The 23130-nt window shown below is 43.8% G+C and overlaps 1 protein-coding gene across 2 annotated transcripts in view; it reads left to right on the plus strand.

Moving 5' to 3' along the window:
* The first annotated feature begins 393 nt into the window (after nucleotides 1-393).
* The window catches only part of NSUN2 (NOP2/Sun RNA methyltransferase 2), a 71263-nt gene continuing 48526 nt past the window's right edge, over nucleotides 394-23130 (plus strand). Inside the window, exons 1-7 of one of the 2 annotated variants that reach the window (XM_069960259.1) lie at nucleotides 394-422; nucleotides 548-726; nucleotides 2246-2403; nucleotides 2519-2623; nucleotides 18689-18794; nucleotides 21258-21329; nucleotides 21486-21570. In XM_069960259.1, coding sequence (XP_069816360.1) covers nucleotides 625-726; nucleotides 2246-2403; nucleotides 2519-2623; nucleotides 18689-18794; nucleotides 21258-21329; nucleotides 21486-21570 — 628 coding nt within the window. In that variant the 5' untranslated portion in view covers nucleotides 394-422; nucleotides 548-624. The other variant, XM_069960258.1, reaches the window with a different exon arrangement.

Genomic DNA, 23130 nt, shown 5'->3' on the forward strand with positions numbered 1-23130 from the left:
GACTGAGAATGGAGAATAGGACACCTTTATGCTGCTCTCTATGGAGGATCTGTAAGAAAAGCACGGCACCTGCACATTCTGCTGTCTGACAGAGGTCTCATCCTCAGCAATAATATATATGGTCTTTATTACTCATCCTAAAAACAGGCTGTCGGGGGGATAACTCCGTCCAGCATTTATAGCCATAGATTATAATGATCTTCAAGGGCGCTCTATGTGACATGTGGTAATTTTACTATCCCCGAATACAGTTAACCGAACTGAAACAAAACCATTGGCGGAACAGCAGCACTACGTGCCCGTATCAAAGATGTCCGACTAAGTGTTTCTGCCAACTATTTACGACATCAGTAAGCGCCGCTCTATATGGGCAGCTGCTCCTGCTGTGCCGGCTCCCGTAGTGACGTCACTAGTACGGTCAGGTATGGGTATGCTCTATCCGCACGTGTTACCCAGTGGCAATGTGTGCGCCTCCTGCTCTCTGACTAGTCTGACTGCCGTCACCCGTGGCTTGTGTTATAGGAGTCTCTCTTCTGTTCTGCTCTAGGGACTCCAGCTGAGAGCCGAGGTCTTCAGTTCCTGTATAGATATTCACGTCGCTGCTGCCAAGAACTGCTCTGGGTGATGGGGCGCAGAAACAGGCGCAACCGTAAGAGGGATCAGCGTCCTGCCGTGCAGAGGACCCCCGAGGAAGAAGAGGAGAGGCGTAAAGCGAGAGAGAAGGCGGTGAGGGCTGTGGGCAGGCTCCAATGTCCTACTTCTGTCCTATCTCCAGGAGGCTGCATGGGGCACAGATAGCACAGATGTGACGTCAGATAGCACACAAGCCCCAGACGGTTCTGAGAAAGGAAAGCTCAGCTGGGATTGGTTCTATCTGCCAGAGACAGGAGTGTGTCAGAATGCTGGGCCCATGTGCACATAGGTTACCATACTATGTGATGTCACAGCTTAGAGGTAATGCTGCAATGTCACAGCATTAGGACAGTGCACACAGCCATGTTAGGCTCCTGCAGTGATATGGGGCCGTCTCTGGCCGTAAATGCTTGTTCGCAGTGCCTTTACAAGAAACCATAAATCATATTAGTGGGCTACACAAATGGTCCCTGACGATATGGCCAGATGGGGGCTTTAGGGGCGGACACAGAATTACACTACAAACTGCATAAAAAGGGTGCTGAGGAGAAAGGTAAGAGGCATACCTTCATCCTCTGCCCACTGTGCGCAATAGGGAGATGTCAGCAGGTTAGGTTCGTCTAACCTGCTGATAGTTCCGCTATAATCTCTTGTTGGGTGAGTGAATAAGTGACACATTTAGAGATGAGCGAACCGGGTTCGAGTCGATCCGAACGTTCGGTATTTGATTAGCTGGGGCTGCTGAACTTGGATAAAGCTCTAAGGTTGTCTGGAAAACATGGGACACAGCCAATGACTATATCCATGATTTCCACATAGCCTTAGGGCTTTATCTAAGTTCAGCAGCCATCGCTAATCAAATGCCGAAAGTTTGGATCGGCTCGAGCATGCTCAAGGTTCGCTCATCTCTAGACACATTCCCTTTAAACAAATGCCTTATTAAAATTATATGCATATATCTGTGCTGCAAGTTTTCTACTGCCGATCACCTGAGCAGTGCGAATGCACTGTCCACACTGCTCTGTGATTCAGCATCTTCATGAAAAACACTCTTTATTACTAGGTGACAATGTCACAGACAGTCCGCCCCACTCTCCATCCAATGCTGTAACTTCAGGCTGCCCACCTACTCCAGAACGATTGACAGCCAGTGAAGATGGCTGTCACATATCAAATCGTTATCCTCAATCAGGAGGACAGGGGAAAACAACCTGATCTGTGGGGAACAAATTTAAAGGGGTCCTCTGGAGAAAAAAAGTTAGAGATTTGTACATTCTATTGATTAAAAACTCAAGTCTTCAGCTGCTGTGTGTCCTGCAGGAAGTGGTGTATTCTGACACAGTGTTCTCTGCTGCCACCTCTGTCTGAGTCAGGAACTGTCCAGTCAGGTGTCAAATCGCCATAGCAAACCCCTCCTGCTCTGGGCAGTTCCTGACATGCACAGAGGTGGCAGCAGAGAGCAGTGTGTCAGACACACAGAATACACCACTTCCTCAAAGGCATATAGCAGGAGTAAGTGGAGCACAGCCTGCAATCCAGTCATTTTGTAAGGCTTTTGAATATTGTCCGGTGTGGTGTTTAGTCCATAACATAGATTTTGTCTTTCTCTAAGGCTTGGGAAAGCGGCTATGCTGAAATTATCAAAGAAAACAAATTATTTGAGCATTACTACCAGGAGCTGAAGATTGTTCCAGAGGGGGAATGGGAGCAGTTTATGTCTGCAATGCGAGAGCCTCTTCCAGCCACAATAAGGATCACTGGATACAAAAGGTACTTGCGGTACTATAAACTGCAAAACACAGTGTTAGGACATAGTCAAATATATGGCATTTTCTAATATGCTGTTTTTTATTAAATATATTTGCCATTTTTCATATTTTTATAGCCATGCCAAAGAAATCCTGCATTGTTTGAAGGAGAAATACTTCAAAGAGCTACAGAATATAGAGGTAGATGGCCAGAAGATAGAAGCTCCGCAGCCACTTAACTGGTAAGACATTTTTACAGTAAGATTTCTTTTAGTTTTAGGTGCACAGTAGGGAAAAAATACCAGTTAAAGGATGTGCAGTCTATGGGTGAACAGTTGGGGTCTCTCCAATGATGTCTCCAGCAATCAAGATAATGACACTTGTCAGATAAATCCTGCTGATGGTGCACAAGTCCCTGTTCATCTCTAATAGTCCCAGTGTTGACAATCTATTGACAATTCCCACTCAACCAGTCACTGGCTGCAGTCAGTAGTTGGCTGAGCAGGCATTTCCTGTGTGTCCGGATTGCCTTTTAGGGTCAGTTCACTCTGAGAAATCATACATGTCAGTTCTTTGAGCGGAGAGCGTAGGCGGCCTATACCTTACATTGATGTTTGTATAACAACCGCACTCGACTCTCGGACCAGTATTTATATTGCCATCTTTTTATTATATTTCATATTTTTAAATCCATACGAATCTTCAAAAAGTATTCTTATCAACATAAATAAGTACACCCAATCGGGACGTTTCGGTCATAAGACCTTTGTCAACCAGGTATCTGTGAACAATAATATATACATACACATTACTCTCATTTAATATATATATATATACATATATATATATACATCATATTATCAAGGATGTGATTTATCTCATGGAGGAAATCACCTGTTCATATTAGTTATAACACCAATCAGATCTATCAATATCTATTCATAGTAGCGTTTCAGTCATAATAATCAGTGCAAACTGGTATGACATTTATCGTGTTACAGAATCATGATTGTATATTAACTACTAAAACCTGTTTAGGCGTGCGGCTCATGATATACTCACACTACATATGGTATGAAAATTAGAAAGTGTGTCCAGAAAAGCAGGAAACCTGGTAAAGTAAAAGCATCAGGTTAGAATATGAATGGTAAGTAAAATTATTGCATAAATAATGAAGTGAAGTCCATATACCTCAGTCATGTTGTGGATGTATGTAGATGGCGGCCGGAGCGCTGTTTGAGCGTCCGGTCAAAGTTTATAAAGGGTGTGGGCGTGCTGTGATTGTGGATATTCACCAATCATGTTGTGTCTATGTGTCACATGATCATGTCATGTGGGCTGGCCGGAGTCACTGCCGAGCTGCGTGTCAAAGGATTCAAGCCTCGGTCTGGTGTTTGTCCTGGTCATGTGATCGGAGGTCTAGTCACATGTTCACCCTTTCTCTCTCTGTGTCTATCTTTACTGGCGCATGCGCACTCCATAGTTTACCGGACTTAATGTGAAAGAGGGAATCAAGAGACCCACTATGTTAGTGTATACTAAAGTATCACTGAACTTTTAGCGATGTTATTACCAGATATAAGAATGTTAAGATCATTGCAATATGTAAAACTGCTAGAAGGAATAAAGTAGTAGGAAAATAAAAAAAACAAAGAACTAGAAATAGATAATAAAAATAAATGGAAATGAATTAAAGGAGAGAATAATATGAGGGAAAATCAAAGTAGTGTGAGAAAGCCGCCATACCCATCACAGGTTCAAGGATGACATCTGTATGTTCTGTAATGCACAAAAATAAATTAATTAATGCAAATCCCAAGCGATATAACCTACAAAATCCCAAATAATCAGAAATTAGGAAAATACGGTGAATGGATTACAGATTAATATTAAAATCACATTCCCTATTCAGTCCATTAGGACTTAAAGTGCGCAATCTATGGATCCAATAGGATTCTCGTTGTTTCAAAAGTTGAATCCTATTGAATCCTATAGGATTCAACTTTTGAAACAACGAGAATCCTATTGGATTATTTCTGATTATTTGGGATTTTGTAGGTTATATCGCTTGGGATTTGCATTAATTAATTTATTTTTGTGCATTACAGAACATACAGATGTCATCCTTGAACCTGTGATGGGTATGGCGGCTTTCTCACACTACTTTGATTTTCCCTCATATTATTCTCTCCTTTAATTCATTTCCATTTATTTTTATTATCTATTTCTAGTTCTTTGTTTTTTTTATTTTCCTACTACTTTATTCCTTCTCGCAGTTTTACATATTGCAATGATCTTAACATTCTTATATCTGGTAATAACAATGCTAAAAGTTCAGTGATACTTTAGTATACACTAACATAGTGGGTCTCTTGATTCCCTCTTTCACATTAAGTCCGGTAAACTATGGAGTGCGCATGCGCCAGTAAAGATAGACACAGAGAGAGAAAGGGTGAACATGTGACTAGACCTCCGATCACATGACCAGGACAAACACCAGACCGAGGCTTGAATCCTTTGACACGCAGCTCGGCAGTGACTCCGGCCAGCCCACATGACATGATCATGTGACACATAGACACAACATGATTGGTGGATATCCACAATCACAGCACGCCCACACCCTTTATAAACTTTGACCGGACGCTCAAACAGCGCTCCGGCCGCCATCTACATGCATCCACAACATGACTGAGGTATATGGACTTCACTTCATTATTTATGCAATAATTTTACTTACCATTCATATTCTAACCTGATGCTTTTACTTAACCAGGTTTCCTGCTTTTCTGGACACACTTTCTAATTTTCATACCATATGTAGTGTGAGTATATCATGAGCCGCACGCCTAAACAGGTTTTAGTAGTTAATATACAATCATGATTCTGTAACACGATAAATGTCATACCAGTTTGCACTGATTATTATGACTGAAACGCTACTATGAATAGATATTGATAGATCTGATTGGTGTTATAACTAATATGAACAGGTGATTTCCTCCATGAGATAAATCATATCCTTGATAATATGATGTATATAGATGTATGTATATATATATAATATTAAATGAGAGTAATGTGTATGTATATATTATTGTTCACAGATACCTGGTTGACAAAGGTCTTATGACCGAAACGTCCCGATTGGGTGTACTTATTTATGTTGATAAGAATACTTTCTCCTCTCGCCCTATGACGGCACCCCTGGAGAGGACCACCTCCTCCCATTGGACAGGAAACAGGACCACTGGACCTTTAAAAGAAGCATCTCGCCCCATTCACGCCAGTTTCTGTTTCCTGTCCATGGGAGCAGGACGTGCAGGAGTGTAATCCTCCTGCTCGCTGGTTTTTCCCTTTTCAGGAAGTTTTTCTTTAGACTGGGGCACCCGGCGTACCTATGTTGCCGTCATCCCGGCTGTTTAAGTCTCCGCTGTAGGAGCCGCGGCCAAGTCTGTCCTCCGCCCCAGCACCTCCTGGAGAGGGTCCCCGTGTGACCCCGGCGCTCCAGTCCCGAGCTGCGAGGTCTCCTCTGGATGTTAGGTCCTGGTTGGGCCTCTGGGCGCAGCCGCGCGCGCGCGCCCGGGTGGTTCCTTGGCCGCCGTCGGCGTGCGTGCGGGGCGCGCTTACGTCACGACGCAGGACGCTGGCGCCCCGGGATGACGTCACGCGCTGGGGCCTGTGAGTAGGATATCCTGCGGCCTTGCCGGCAGCATCCGGGCTGCGGCCTGTCGGGGGTGGTGTTCCACACACACGGGAGGGTGTGCCGCATCAGCGCCGCGGCAGGGGGCGGAGCCAGCCGGTCTTCTGGCAGCAGGTGCCACAGATAAAAGCTGGATTCTGTCGAGGAGGCAGAGTACATCCAGGAAGGCTTGCTGCTGGTACAGGTGTACTCAGCCACTGTTTTGTGGTTTGTTTCTCCTTATAACTCCCTAAAAATCCAATAAGAAGAGTATCATGGAGTCACAAGGCGCTGAACCATCGGATAATCCTCAACCTGAGACCGTTGCGGTATGGTGTGGGTAAGAGGGGTTCCCCCCAATGAAGACTTGAGTTTTTGTTAGAGTCTAAATAGGTTTTTTTCTCTCTCTCTGTATATTAATCTAGGAGGTTACTAGGGCCAGGGCTAAACCTAGGGATTGCCCTATTTGTAAGAAGAGACTAAGTAGTTCCTACACAAAGACCTTATGTGGTGGCTGCATGAATAGAGTGCTGGATGACCAAGGACCCGCATTCTTGAGAAGTATGAAAGGGTTAATTAAGAGACAGATTCGGGTAGGTGTATTAATTCTTATTTTCTTTTAAAAAAAAAAAAAAAAAAAAAGAGAGAGGAGAATATTTTATAGTGGATTTTTTCTGTGTATTACAGGCCTCTCTCCCTTCCACATCCACTTCTACTCCCCCTTCAGTAGATCCAGTGGTGGAGATTCCTCCTAGGGAGATCCCAGGTCCTAGTGGGGAGGCTCCGAGTATTTCCTATGAGGAGGTGGAGGATGAGGAGGAGGAAGAGGCTGAGGGGGATGAACAGCTATCTGGCCTGGAGGAACCAGGGGAGCTTTTACAGACCATAGAGCCCCAAGGGGAGGATACGGTAAAAAAGCTCATGCCAGTTGAGCTGGTGGACAATATTGTAAAGGCTGTCAGGCAGACCATGGCCATAGAGGACAATCCACAGCCTAAGTCCATTCAGGACATCATGTTCGAGGGTCTGGCCCCCAGACAGCGCCCGGTCTTTCCGATACATCAAAGTTTAAAGACATTGATTGCAAACGAATGGGCTCGCCCGGATAGAAAGTTCTTTGTGCCTCGGGCTGTAAGTTCCACAGATTGTGGGTCTTTTTTCTTACAAAGAATACCTTATATTGTTCCTTGTTCTTACTTAAATTTTTTCCTTTTTAGTATAAGAGAAAATATCCGTTTAACGTTGAGGACGTGTTAACGTGGGAATCAGCACCTAAAATTGATCCTCCGGTGGCGAAATTAACAAGGAAAGATGCTTTGCCCTTTGAGGATTCCGCATCCATGAAAGACCCTATGGATAAAAGGGCAGAGGTCTATTTAAGAAAGAACTGGGAAGCAACAACTGCCACTTTCAAGCCTCTCGTAGCTACTACCTCGGTAGCAAGGGCTACAGAAATCTGGGTGGCACAGTTAAAGGAACAAATTAGATCGGGGGCCACTACGGAGGAGTTACTGAGCAAATTTCCCATCATAGAGGGTTCGGTTTCCTTCATGGCGGAGGCCTCTGCGGATGCTTTAAGACTATCGGCCAGGTCGGCAGCCCTTTCTAATTCTGCGAGGAGGACCCTATGGCTTAGGGACTGGAAGGGAGATGTCACATCCAGAGCTAAGCTCTGTGCGGTCCCTTGTGAGGGCAATCTCTTATTTGGCTCGGCCTTAGAGAAGGTACTAGAGAAGGCCTCAGATAAGAAAAAGAGCTTCCCACTAGTCTCTACACAAGCGGCCAGGCCTTCCAGAGGTAGAGGCAGAAGAGGCAGAGGTGGCACCCAAGTAGGAAGAAAGGAGTGGAGGCCCCCTAAAAAAGGTAGAGGTCTTATGTTTTCAGGAGGGGATACCTCTAGAAAACAATCACAATGACGCCAGATTCCTGTGGGAGGGCGATTACAATTTTTCTGTTCAGAATGGTTTGCGATTTCGAACAGTTCTTTTGTGTGTGACATAATAAAGTCTGGACTTAAGATTTCCTTTTTGTCCTCCCCAGGAGAAAGATTTATTATTACTAACGTTACCTCTAATCCCGAGAGACATACGGCCATGGTGACGGAGGTCAGGTCCCTAATAGATAAACGGGTCCTAGTTCCGGTACCGGAAGACCAGAAGGGTAGAGGGTTCTATTCGACCCTCTTCTTGGTTAAGAAACCCAATGGCTCTTTTCGGACCATTATCAATCTCAAACCCCTTAACCAAGTTCTCTCCTATAAGAAATTTAGAATGGAGTCCATCTCCACGGCTATTTTAAACTTATCCAATAGTTGCTATATGGCCACAATTGATCTTAGGGACGCGTATTACCACATCCCAGTTCATCCAGATCACCAGAAATTCCTGAGAGTAGCAGTGAATATAGAGGGATCGGTGTTTCACTATCAGTATACGGCCATGCCATTTGGTATTTCCCAGGCACCTAGGATTTTCACCAAAGTTATGGCTGAGGTTATGGCCCATGTCAGAGAAAGAGACATTATTATTATCCCATACCTTGACGATTTTCTTTTGGTTGGTGAGTCCATGGCCTCAGTGACAGCAAACATCTCCATAGTAGAGGAGGTGTTCTCTAGGCTAGGATGGGAAGTAAATGATGAGAAGTCTAATAAGACCCCATCACAGTATTGTAAATTTCTTGGAATCTGCCTAGATTCGGTCTCTCAAAGATCCTTTCTGCCTGAAAATAAGATACGGTCGGTCATCCAAAGGGTCCAGGAACTAATAGACCACCCGGAAGTCCCTATTAGAGGAGCTATGTCAGTGTTGGGACTTTTTACCTCCTGCATCCCGGCAGTTCAGTGGGCCCAGTATCATTCAAGGACCTTACAATTACAGATACTAGAGGTATGGAATAGAGAGACTGACAATCTAGACGATGTGTTTGTTTTATCTCCACAGACTCTCAGGTCACTATCTTGGTGGACAGAGAGAAGCAACTTGAACAAAGGTATGCCTTGGAACGTACAGGAGTTACTAACGATAACTACAGACGCAAGCCCGTACGGTTGGGGGGCTCACTCAGACTCACTAGTTCTTCAAGGGGTATGGAACCCGGAGCACTCCAGACAGTCACAAAACGTGAGAGAACTAAGGGCAGTGTTTCTGGCACTATCACAAGCACTTCCAGTCATCAAGGGAAGAAATGTGAGAATCCTCACGGACAATGCGACAGCAGTAGCCTACCTAAACCACCAGGGGGGCACCAGGTCAGTGGAACTAATGAGGATTTCCCACTTTATATTCAGGCTGGCAGAACCTCACCTTCTCTCCCTGTCAGCTCTACATCTCAAGGGAGTAGACAACTGCAGAGCAGACTTCTTGAGCCGACATCAACTGCACCAGGGGGAGTGGGAGTTAAATCAGGAGGTATTCCAGCAGATTTGCCTTCTATGGGGCTATCCGCAGATAGACCTGTTCGCCTCCCGTCAGAACAGGAAGACCAAAGCATTCTATTCCCTATGCCAGTCGGACAAGCCACTAGCACTGGACGCGCTTGCACAGTCATGGCAGAGGGGTCTACTCTACGCCTTCCCGCCTATTCGACTCCTACCACGAGTCATCAGGAAGATCAGGCAGGACAAGGCACATATAATATTAATTGCTCCATTTTGGCCCAGGAGGGTATGGTTCTCTTGGCTCCGCAGGATGTCTCTGGAGGATCCCTGGGTTCTACCCGAACGAATGGATCTCCTGAACCAGGGCCCAGTATACCATCCAGGAATAAGGAGCCTCCATCTGACAGCCTGGCTTTTGAGAGGCAGTTACTGAGAGACCGTGGACTCTCGGACGAGGTAATATCTACTATGCTGGCTAGCAGGAAGAAGGTCACTTCAGACATTTACTTCAGAACCTGGAGGACCTTTCTCCGATTCGTTGGTCATCCCATTAACGTCCTGGAACCACCTAACATCCCTCTGGTTCTAGATTTCCTACAAGAAGGTCTCAAAAAACACCTCAGGCCAAGTACTATCAAGGTACAGATTTCTGCCCTCAGTGTGCTATATGACTTTAAGCTAGCAGAGCATCCTTGGGTCAAGCGCTTTGTTAACGCAGCAGTAAGGCTCCACCCGTCAGTGAGAAACAAGCTGCCGCCATGGGATTTAAATCTGGTGCTCTCAGGACTAACAACATCCCCTTTCGAGCCAATTACAGAGATACAGATCAGATTTCTTTCCTGGAAGGTGGCATTCCTTCTAGCAATCACTTCCGCTAGAAGAGTCGGAGAGATCAGAGCTTTCTCCATCACTCAGCCCTACATGATTATTAGAGATGATAGAATCACACTCTCCCCTGACCCGGCCTTTCTTCCTAAAGTAGTGTCAGAATTTCATAGATCTCAGGAAGTGATCCTTCCTTCCTTTTATGCAGATGCATCTAACGATATGGAGGCTTCATTTCACTCGTTAGACGTTAGACGTACTATAATACACTACCTGGAGGTTACCAGGGAATGGAGGATAGATAACAATATCCTGATAGCCTTCCAGGGGAAGAATAGAGGTAGGGCAGCCTCTTCACAGACTATATCTAGGTGGATTAGGCAGGCCATCAAGGAATGCTATAGAAGTAGTAATAAGGAACTTCCTACCTCTATAACAGCACACTCTACTAGGGCAATCTCTACTTCATGGGCTGAGAGGGCCTCAGTGTCTATAGAAGAGATATGTAGGGCAGCTACCTGGAGTTCCCCGCATACATTCTTCAGACATTATAGGTTGCAACTCTCTCCTTCGGAGGATCTTAGCTTTGGCCGTAGAGTACTACAGGCGGTAGTCCCTCCCTAGGCGGATATTCCTAGTCTACTCTCCAGGGGTGCCGTCATAGGGCGAGAGGAGAAAATATAAAATTACTAACCGGTAATTTCTTTTCTTTGAGCCTATGACGGCACCCCGCCTATACCCACCCATTATAAGTTATTACACTTAGTTAAGATTATGCACATAGAAAGATAGTTATATATTCTGAGATACTTTCACTTTCCTAGCACACGTGTTACACTTGTTGCTATGTGTCTTTTTCTACATGTATGTTTGTTAAGCCTTCGCTCCTAGGTTCTTGCTAACAGACTGGCGTGAATGGGGCGAGATGCTTCTTTTAAAGGTCCAGTGGTCCTGTTTCCTGTCCAATGGGAGGAGGTGGTCCTCTCCAGGGGTGCCGTCATAGGCTCAAAGAAAAGAAATTACCGGTTAGTAATTTTATATTTTTTGAAGATTCGTATGGATTTAAAAATATGAAAAATAATAAAAAGATGGCAATATAAATACTGGTCCGAGAGTCGAGTGCGGTTGTTATACAAACATTGACTTTTCCTGATCAACCTGCACCAATATAGACGGAGTGCACGGACATAATACACTACAGTATACCTTACATTGAGGCACTGAGGCAGGTGAAATTCCGAGCGGAGTCTGCGGTGGGGATTCCGCTCGGAATTTCGGCGCTGATTCCTCAGTGGGAACTGACTCTTAAGTGTGCAGGTCAGCATGTCTTTCACCTACCATGCTATTGTTTGTTTATGGAGACATTTTAAAAAATTAAATTGTTTTATTTTGTGGAGCAGTTGCGTTGAAAAAAGAATGCCGTTTAGGACAAATGACTGAATTCTTCAGGCCCGTCGGGTTTTTTTGCTGTTAAGATGCGGATATTGAAAGACGTTAGTAACCGATCACAAAAAAAAAACTATTTTTCCCATTTCTGATTTGTATTTAATTCTTTGTACATTGTTATGGGACAGCCATGTTACCTGAGCTGTTTTTAGTGATGTGCTTTACAGCAAGCCCCATTGACACAGACAGAATTGGACAGCAAATGTCCCATTGACATAAGAGGTCATTCCACTGGGAGTGGGAGGCTGGGCTCTGAGCTGCGTTTTTTGGCATCTATCTGCATTCTTATCACAGACAGTACAGAAAGAATGGAAACTACTTGATAGTAAAATGGAAAAATACTTCTCCAAACTCCAAAAATTCTCAAATATGTTTAACAAAAACTTGTTTCATGTGTATGTATGTGTGTACATAATATAATATAAATGTGTTTTTTGTTTTTTTTTAAATGACCCATTCCCAGTTGCAGAGTTGGTGGTACTTATTGGTAGTACATTTGTAGAATTATGTTACCAGATTAAGGCTATGGTCACACGCTGTACAAACGACGACCGTTCCACCATGATCGGCCATTTACTTTTTTTTGTTTTACTGTTACCTAAACATAGCGTGAACATAGCCTAAAAGTTATTAAATAGGACTTCCGGTTCCGGCGCGCGCATGGTCGGCTGCAAGTGAGGGAGCTCCGCACCGTGATCTCGGAAATCTGAGCCCCCTAGCCGCGAACCACTCTGCCGAGGGTCTCTGACTCGCCCACCGTACTCCCATACCGGGAACACATGGATAAATTTGTACAACGCGGCGGGGAGCCGCCGGCACAGGCCCAGACGCCGCAGCCACAGAGGGAGACTAGGAGGCAGATGGACAAGATGGCGCCCGACACACCGCGCAGCCAAACACCCCTTACAGGTACCAGCTCAATGGCGTTTTCCCCCCCTGACACCCTGCTGGGAGAGACGATACAACCCGCACAGGCAATATCGGGGTTCTCCTGTAAAGAATTAGCTGCGGAAGTGGCGAAAATACTGGGCCCGGACATAAAAGCCTCTCTGGAGGCCACCGTAGCCGCCACCCTCACGAGCCTGCAACAGGAGGTGACTACGCACTCGGCCCAGATCTCAGATTTGGACAAACGCTATACCATCCTGGAAGATGAACTATTTAATACTCAGAACAAGGTCAGACAGCTCATGCGAGCTCATGATTTTATGAGAGATAAAATAGAGGATCTTGAAAACAGATCTCGCCGGAGCAATTTGCGCTTAGTGGGTCTGCCGGAGTCCATAATGCCACGCCAGCTGATACAACTATGTGCTGTTGACCTTCCACAAGCGCTTGGCATAACATCTGCAGTGACTGTAGAAAGAGCGCACCGCATTGGACCACCGCCCCAAAATCAGCAGACTAAGAGGGGGGATATGACCAAGCCAAGACAAGTAATTGCTAAGTTTCTGAATTTTGCGGACAAAGCAAATATTTTGCAAGCATATAAAAAGTCCAATATCCCTCTGCTTTTACAAGGGCACAAAGTCCTATTATTTGGAGACTATTCGGCGGATGTAGCAAAAAAGCGCAAGGCTTTTGCCCCCATTTGTACAGCCATGGTTAAATACCAGATCCGTTTTGCCTTACAATATCCTGCACTGCTCAAAGTGTTCCGGCCGGATGACACTTTTGAAATATTTCATACCCCTGAAGCGGCAAGCCATTACCTGGATTCTTGGAGGAATCAAGAAGCTTCCCCTTCTGCGAGCCGAAAAAGGGGCAGACTGGAACCCCCTATTTCTTCTGACAGCATTGCTGACTGACCCATATTCGATGATGCTACTGGACCTTTTCTGAAGAAGGACTTGCTGGGACCCATGTGACTGTAGTGTCCATAATTGAATTGGGACTTCCTAATTCCTGCTCGTTCCTGTTAATAAGATGGTTTGGCGTTTTGTTTGTCTTACTTTTAGCCATAAGGGGTTTAATGTTTGCTTGCATTGGAATTGGGGGGGGGGGGAACAAAAGGGGGAAAAAAAAAAAAAAAAAGGGTGTTGGTTTACTGTTTCTGTCGTAGAAATCTTTCTGCCCCCTTTTCTTTTCTTATAATCTACTTTTAACACGGGTCTTTTGGAAGACCTCTGTGAGTGGTGGGGTTTTGTAAATTCTTCTTACTGAGAGATCCAGCGGACTAGAGGTAAAATCTGCTGGACAATGGTTACGACTTTAGGCGAGCGGGGCGATGGCTCGACCACAATGCGCGGAAGAAGCGAAGTCCTTGATCTTTTCTTAGTCGCCAGTTTCTTTATTTTTTTGATTTTGTTTGAGTACATTTTGTGTTATGTGTTCTTTAATCTTGTTGTCTTTTTGTTCTGTTATGACAGGATTCGTCTCACATCACCTCCACTTTCCAAAGGGCCCCACTGGATGATCTATATTGCAGGTATGCTGGCGCCGTATCTTCTCTGTGGAGACATTACCTAACATGAAAATAGCTACCTGGAATGTAAAGGGGTTGAGGTCTCCACAGAAGAGATATATGGTGCTTAGACACCTCAAACGGCTAGATGTTGATCTGGCACTGTTACAGGAAACCCATTTAGCTGAGGAGGATTATGTTCGTATGCAGAAGTTATGGGTAGGGAAAGTACTAGGCTCCCCTTCAGTGGGCCGCAAAGCGGGCGTCTTGCTGTTAATACATTCACGGGTGTCGCACACTATACTTAAGGCAGATGCAGATAATCAGGGTCGGCATCTACATGTAGTCTTAGATACCGCGGCCGGGAAGCTGAGCATCCACAATGTATATGCCCCAAACTCCCCGAATGAACAGTTTCTAACACAACTGACTCATTCCTTGCTCACTGACCCGGAACACTTGGTGTTATTAGGGGGAGATATGAACGAGGTGATGCATGGCTCGGAGGACAGAAAACGAGCCCAGTCTGGACACACTCCTGTACCCTCTGTAATTACTCCATTAGCAAAGCTAGCAGATTCTACCAAGCTATATGATATATGGAGACACTATAATCCAGCCGAACGGGAATATACCTTTTACTCCCATTCCAGACGATCATGGTCCAGACTGGATTATTTTCTGTCCTCGGAATCATTATTACGAAAAATTAGTTCAGCCTCCATATCTGACATGGTCATTTCGGACCATTCCCCGGTTCTGATACAGGTAGAGGAGCAAACTCCCCATGGTACAGATATACTGTGGCGCTTTCCGTCATTTATGACAAAGGACGAGGAGTTTGTCCAACACCTCAAAGGTTGGTGGATGTCATATAGTCGGGATAATGAGGCACATTCTGATAATCCTACATTGTTCTGGGAGACAGCAAAAGCTGTCCTCAGGGGACAGATAATGTCATTCACTGCGGCGCGTAAAAGAGAGGCCAGGAACAAACATATGATGGCCACGAAACAACTTAGGGAAGCGTATACAACATTTTTACAAACTGACACTGAGGACTCCAGGGAGGCTTGGAAAGCGGCTAAAATGGTATATGACTTGTGGTTGGACAGACTAGAAAGCTTTCAGCGAGATAGACTTAGCTCGGAATTTTTTAAATATGGAAATAAAGCAGGGAGGCTGCTGGCTCGATTAGCGAAAGGACGGCACCCGGCTCAGCACATACTTACTCTGCGGGATGCGCGTGGCTCTCTCCACAAGAAACCATATGACATTAATAGGATTCTGGGGGAATTTTATAAAACCTTATATGAAAAGACGACAGTGGATTTGTCCCTGGGTAAAAGTTTTCTAAATAAATTGCGAATGCCCACATTGTCTGAGGAGGATATAGAATTTCTAAACTCGCCGATCTCCATGGAAGAAATTGTAGGTACGATAAAAATATTGCCCAACAGTAAAGCGCCCGGCCCAGACGGCTTCTCTAGTGAGTTCTACAAAGCCCTACATGAGGACGTCGCTCCCATCTTAACAAAACTATTTAATGGCATCTTACAGGGTGGCCCAGTGATGCCCTCTAGTAATGTGGCATATATAAAAGTCTTGTTAAAACCGGGCAAAGACCCAACTTTGCCCGGTTCGTATCGGCCGATCTCCCTCATGAACCAAGATATTAAGATACTCACTAAGATCATGGCGAATAGGCTGGCACACTATATGCCGCAGCTCATTGGCCCTCATCAGGTAGGGTTTATCAAGGGGAGATCGGCGGTTGCGAACATACGACAAGTCTTATTGGCTCAAGACTGGACCCGCCACCACAGCTCACAGAGTCATAAAGAAGCTTTATTGAAGATTGATGCCGAAAAGGCTTTTGACAATGTGGACTGGGGGTGGCTAGGCCTGGTACTGACCCATATGGGAATCACGGGGAATTTCCGCTCACTGGTGGATTCTTTATATAGCACACCCCTGGCACGGGTACATACTCCCGGATTTTTATCCGCACAGATACCACTGCAAAAAGGAACACGGCAAGGGTGCCCATTGTCACCCTTGTTATTTAACATAGCACTTGAGCCTCTGGCGCTTTATCTATCCCGCACAACTGAATTCTCTGGTATCACAGTGGGTGGAGCGGAGCTGAAAATAACATGCTTCGCAGACGATATGCTAGTCTTCCTGCAGTCACCTGAGGTCCATTTAGATGTGGTCCTTCGGATTATCTCAGATTATGGGACATACTCAGGTCTCAGGATAAATGTGAGTAAGTGTGAGCTGCTCTTCTTGGCACCACATGTATTGTCACCCACGGGGCATTACCAGGTCACTGTGGCCAGAGATCATATCACCTATTTGGGAATTAAAGTAGGTAGGACTCCTGCAGCAATTTATAACTTAAATTACCCGCCCCTGATAAAGAAAATAGTGCAGGAACTAGAGAGGTGGAGGTCCCTCACATTGTCCCTGTTTGGTAGAGCCCACCTACTAAAAATGATCAGTTTTGCACGCATTCTGTATCCTCTTCAGACAATTCCGCTGTTGTTAACTCATGTGGACATCCTAAAGCTATAGTCATCTTTCACACGCTTCTTGTGGAACGGGAAGAGACCACGTATAGCATATACTAAATTATGTATGTCTAAATGGGACGGAGGTGTCAAGTTTCCACATATCCGTCATTATAACTTAGCGGCTCTGCTAAGACATATTAGGGATTGGATATTTGACACCTCTTTCTTCTCCAATACTGCCCTGGAAAGAGAGTTGGCGAGACCGTATGACCTGACCATGCTTCTGCATACGAAATACTCCTCCTTACCCCCCCAAATAAAGAATAGTTGGTTATTGAGGGATACTTTGATGGCGTGGAAAACGCTACGCAAATTATACAGGTTGCCCATATACGTGTCCGATTACCTACCGCTTTGGACCAATCCGCAATTTCCCCAAGGCAGCTCTAACTGCCAATTCCGACAATGGGAATCAAAAGGGATTTCGAAGTTAGGAGATGTTGTTGACCCCCAAACGGGTAAGCTTCTTCCCTGGCTCAGCCTCATGAGTAAATATAATCTGCCCGAACAGCATTTTCTAGCCTATTCGCAGCTTCGAGCCTTTTATACCTCCATACAAGTTAAAGACGTAGATGTGGATAGATGTGACCACTTTGCTAATCTTCTGGGTCCCCCCGAAGATGTGCACTCACTATCAGTGCTTTACAGGGACTTAACTAGTCAACTACTTAGCTCGGTGGCCACAACTGCCTTTGGTAAATGGGAACGGATACTAAATGATAACTCCATGTCCAGGAAAATAAGGGAGGGCTTTGAAAAGGTGAAATTGGCGATAGTAAATGAGCAGTGGCGGGAGATGCAATATAAAATTATTCATAGAGCTACCTATGCGTTTGATCTCACATATGCTGCAGCCCCCGCTCACTACTTGCGTAAGTGTCCTAAGTGTGATCTGGACAAAGCGGACCTATTACATGGTCTCTGGGCTTGCCCCTCTCTACGCCCTCTGTGGGAGGAAGCGAGAATCTATATACATGACATATGGGGAATAGAGGTGCCTGACGATCCCAAGGCGACTATATTTCACTATATGCCTTTAGACCCGGAGGATGATGCGTCCAAATGTATAGCTGTTAAGGGGTTGCATATAACCCTATTGGTAGTGAAGAAATGCTTGCTTAGACATTGGTTGGAACCACAAATACCAACTTTGCAAGAAATAATAGCAACCTTGAAACAGCTTATGATTCTCGATAAAAGGGATACTGAACGTCACAAGGAGAAATCCACCTCCGGTTTTTTCAAGAAGTGGAGATGCTTCTTGGAAAAAGCACTTACTGATTCCGAGAGGACTCAGATTATGGAGACATTCAAGTATACCACTTGGTATTGCAAGGAAGATCTGAGGGGCACATTACGGAACCTTAGAGTACGGTCATGATAGCAATGGCGGATGCTGTATGGTTCCGAGTAGGAGGAGGGTGGCGGTTTTTACATCATCGGGGGCATCTGTTCCCTTTTGGAATGGGTTACTACTGATTTTTGGTGTAATTTCTGTAAAATTTCTGTGGAGATCCTTTTGGTTTTTTAGGCCCTCATGGAGAGTGATGGTGAGACGAATCCTGTGAGAGTTTCTGATAGTTTTGCCGGTTGACAAGTTTGGTATATACCTCGCTTCTACTTTACAAATTTATATGTTTTGTTTGCCCTTACTTATTATCCCCTTATGTATCAATTGGACTTACTGCCTATCGCTAGCGAGTACTTTATTATAGTGCCTAGTCTAAGTTTGGGCGGGCTTGAAATGGACCGATATTTGCAGTAATTTAAGGGATGCATCACGGGAAAATGGGAAAAGGTGATGGAGGCACAGTATTAGTATCTTTATTGTTGCTCTATAACATGGATTGTACCGGATTGTTATCGCTTGTTATAACTTGAGTAATGTATGTATAACCCTGCAACAGCCTTTCAATAAAGTGTTTTGAAAAAAAAAAAAAAAAAAAAAAGTTATTAAATAATACTAAATGACTTTTTTTTACCCCCTCCCCATAGGTACCCTGATGAGCTTGCCTGGCATACAAACCTGAGCAGAAAGATAATTCGCAAATCCCCTGAACTGGAGAAATTCCACCAGTTCCTAATCAGTGAGACTGAGTCGGTAAGATATTTTCAGAAAACTATTAAAGTCCTTAAGGTGCTTTGCTATCGTGTGCTTTTCTTCATATCTGTAGCAAAGTCTTTTTGTTGTTACAAAATTTTTATCACAGATGTGAACTGATGTTCAGTGTTCACAAATATTTAATGTGCCATAAACTTTGATGGTATGGAGTAGTGTTACACTGTGCATCCATATTTTGTGATATTGTTTGATAATGATACAGTGCATGGACCAATGGTTTATTACTAGGCTATCCTGTTTTCTGATACTGTATGTTAGGCTTTACTGTTGCAACTCAACATCAGGTCCATTCTCTACAGAGAACATGACATTAAGTGGTGTTTGCTATGTTCTCTCTCATCATTTAATGCACGTCCCCTGAACCACCACTTATTGCCTTGCCCATCACTTTCTACTTTGCCAGCCTCACACTAAGCTCAGCCCTCCTTTGTTTCCTCATTCATTCACCTGCTAGACCCTTGGGTCTGTGCAAACACTTAATCCTCCTCTGCCCCACTAACATTTTTTTATTTAGAAATTATATTTGATTTTTTTTTTTCAGTTACATACATTTCCTTATAATGCCAACGGTCTGCATACAGTCAGTGTACAAAATGTAACAGTTTTCTTATCCAGACTTTTATTGAAAATTTACAAAAAGGGATAAAATTGGGGAGAGGGATGTGTTCAATACAAAACAGCGGGTCAGTCAGTCAAATAAGACAGATATCAGCATAGAGACATCAATCATGGAAACAGCAGAGCAATACTTAACAAGAACACTGAGCATTTGTTATCATAAAAAAGGAACAGTGCCACTCGTAACATGTAGTTTATCTGCATACTGGATACACAATTATAAGAGATGGAAACTCATATAAAAACTCTCAGGTCAGCGATACACAAAAAAATCATATGAAGTCCAATAAAAACTGACGTCATTTTAGCATGCATGCCCATGCATACCTTTTACGAAATTACATATGTCACACCACCTTACTATTTTGTCACTGTTTCCATATGTCATCTTAACTAGGTATGTGGTAGTGGAGTGGTAAAGATGGCAGTGCTGACTGACTGGATCTCCCCCCACACTGAAAGACATTGATGCATTGTTCCTGCGCTTGGTACCCTCTGAGACCATTCTATTACTGCACACATACATTGAGCCTAATGTGTAGGTTCAGAGTATGAGAATATGAAATGATGAGCTTATACACTGAGCATATAATGCCCTTAATATCCTTAAAGGAGTATTGATATTGAAGTTCGAATTCCCATTTTGTGACAAGCCTAGCATAGAGTAATAGGAATCTCACATTAACCCCGTCTTGTCCGGGTTTACATTTATTTTTTATGTACAGAACCATATGATGGTTTGTTTTTACATGGGACCAATTGTACTTTCTCATGACTTCTTAAATTTTAAAATATACAACGAAGCAGAAAAAATATTTCCGGGGTGAAATTGAAAACAATACAGCAGTTTAGCAAACTTTGTGGGACTTTGTATTTGTTTTATTTTAGTACTTTAAAAAAAATCTAAGCTTTTTAAAATATTTTTTACCCCTTCATGTACACAATCTGTGTATATATACATTCCTACTGCACATTCCCTGTGCAGTAGGAACATATAAATATGTTACTTGACTGAAGGGGCTTTAAATGTTTGTGGGACTGCTCCAATGTGAGCAATCCCGCACACGTCAGTATGGCCGGCAACAGCCATGGTCATGCAGATACCGGTCATCAACTCTTTTAAATGCCACAATGCACAGCGATCGCAGCAATTAAGGTAGTTAGTTGGCAGGACAAGGACTTGTCACTCACTGACTAGGACCCCCGCAGCATTGTTATGCTATGGCATAGCATTCAGCAGTATATGCAATCAGAGCATAGCATATAAGTGCCTTAAAGGACAAATATGTATTTAAAAGAAACCTTTATAAAAATGCCCCAATAAACATTTATATATCATGAAGGGGTTAAAATTGCTCCTTTCTAACCCCCATCATTTTTATTTTTTTCATCTATAGGGCTATATTAGGGATTATTTTTGCACAATGATATACATGTGTGTGTGTGTGTGTATATACATATTCACCTTTCAATCATGGCATTGAAACGGTTAAAAGTCCGCACCAGTAGGAATCGCTGGTGTCTGTCATTAACTGTCTTTTGCGCAGGCTGACCTCCAGAGCCTGCTTTTTCCCCCATGCCCCTTTACGTCAGCCAGTGTATATATGGTTGACGTGAAGAGGTGTCTGTGCTGCCATCAGCATGAAACGCTAGGTTCACAGGTTTTTTTTTTTGTTTTTTTTGTACGTTTGATTTTAACATACAGAAAAATGTGGTCATCCACAATTTGTATAAATAAAGCTGATCCATTTTCTTTCTGTAATGTAAGGCAATTAGTTTAAGTATTTTCTGAAAGGATAATAGGCATGCTACTTGTGTTTTTAGGGTAACATAAGTCGTCAAGAAGCAGTCAGTATGATTCCTCCTGTTCTTCTGAATGTCCAGCCACATCATAAGGTGAGATAGAATCTAGAAGAGAACTTCTTCAAAGCATAACTTACATTTTTCCACTCTTTATTCCCAGTGGAAATTGTTGTAAATTACAACTTTTTTTTTACATGATATAATTCTATTCTGTATAACTTGTTACTAATGATTGCTTTTTATACCTAGATCTTGGATATGTGTGCAGCTCCAGGATCTAAAACAAAGCAGCTGATAGAAATGTTGCATGCTGACATGGACATCCCATTTCCTGGTATGCTTAGCTTGATAATTGCTCTCTTGTACCACCCTTGCTGTACCACCTTGTATTCCAATGACACATAGAAGGAAATTTATCAAGGGCTTTGCGCCTATTTTGAGGTGAATATTTGGATTTTTCACAGATTTTTGTTCTGTTTATAAACCAGTATTCGACAGGTGAATATTTTTTAGATGCCTGTTTTGAGTATTTGCCCCAAAATTTGCATAATCCAGGATTTTAACCTAATTTATCATTTGCAACTTTTTAGAAAAGTTGCAAAAACTGGTACAGGCGCACATCTGGACAGTACAAGGTAAATTTGTTTGCGACTTTTTTTGTAACTTTTTACTTAGATGCATTTGCTATGACAGTAGATTTCTTGGCGCTGTGCGGGAGGAGAATAGCAGTGCCTGAGAATACTTGGCAGTCTTATATACTAAAGAAATAGTTTTAATTTTGTCACAGGCTACACCATTTAAGTGCAACTCTCCATCAGATCCAGTTGGACCATCAGTTATGACTTTTGGAAACAGTTTGTGGGCCGTGGCGGGAGAGCACTGCTGCTTATTGGCTGTAGAAAGATGGTGCCAACTCCCCTTTTCCCCTGCAGTATTGCAGTGGATTTTGCATGTCTTTAAGGGCCCTATTACACAGATTGATAACCATCTGAATCAGGCCGTTTCGGCTGATTTAACACGTATATTGGAGACTATAATCAGCTCATGACAACGATCATCAGCTGTTTGTGTCTTTTGGTCCTGACCTAAAATCACTTCATGTAATAGTGATGCATGGCCGACGGCTGATGAATGTGTAAAAAAAACAAAACAAAACTGTATACATTACCTGTCCACGGTCCGGATATTGTTCTGCCCTCCGCTCGCTTCTCGGAGACTCCGCTGTAGCTTCAGAATGGGCCTCTGTACTGACAGGCCATTCAACCAATCACTGGCCGTGTAATAGGCTCCTAAGTCTGTGTTATTCTCTGCTAGTACAGCATCAGCATAGGGGATGGGGTCAGGAACGGTACCTTGCTCCTTTGCCCAATGTATGCTGTGAAGCATCTTCCAGTGACACAACGTGCAGACTATATTGGACATGGCGTCCGCCACTATAAACATTTTGAAAGAGGTACCCTGGTAAAAAAATTGTTTTTAAATCATCTGGTATCAGAAAGTTATAAAGATTTGTAAATAACTTCTGTATAAAAATCTCAAGCCTTCCGGTATTTATCAGCTGCTGTATGTCCTGCGGGAAGTGGTATTTTCCTTCAAGTCTGAAACAGCTCTCTCTGCTGCCAACTCTCTGTGACAAGAACTGTCCAAAGCAGTAGAAACTCTCCATAGACAACCTCTCCTGCTCTGGACAGTTCCTGACACAGACAGAGGTGGCAGCAGTGAGCACTGTGTCAGACTGGAAAGAAAATACCACTTCCCGCAGGACATAGAGCAGCTGATAAATACCGGATGTCCTGCGGGAAGAGATATTTTCTTTCCAGTCTGACACAGTGCTCTCTGCTGCCACCTCTGTCTGTGTCAGGAACTGTCCAGAGCAGGAGAGGTTGTCTATGGA

The sequence above is a fragment of the Dendropsophus ebraccatus genome, chromosome 2 (assembly GCF_027789765.1).
Source record: "Dendropsophus ebraccatus isolate aDenEbr1 chromosome 2, aDenEbr1.pat, whole genome shotgun sequence".
Lineage (NCBI taxonomy): Eukaryota > Metazoa > Chordata > Amphibia > Anura > Hylidae > Dendropsophus > Dendropsophus ebraccatus.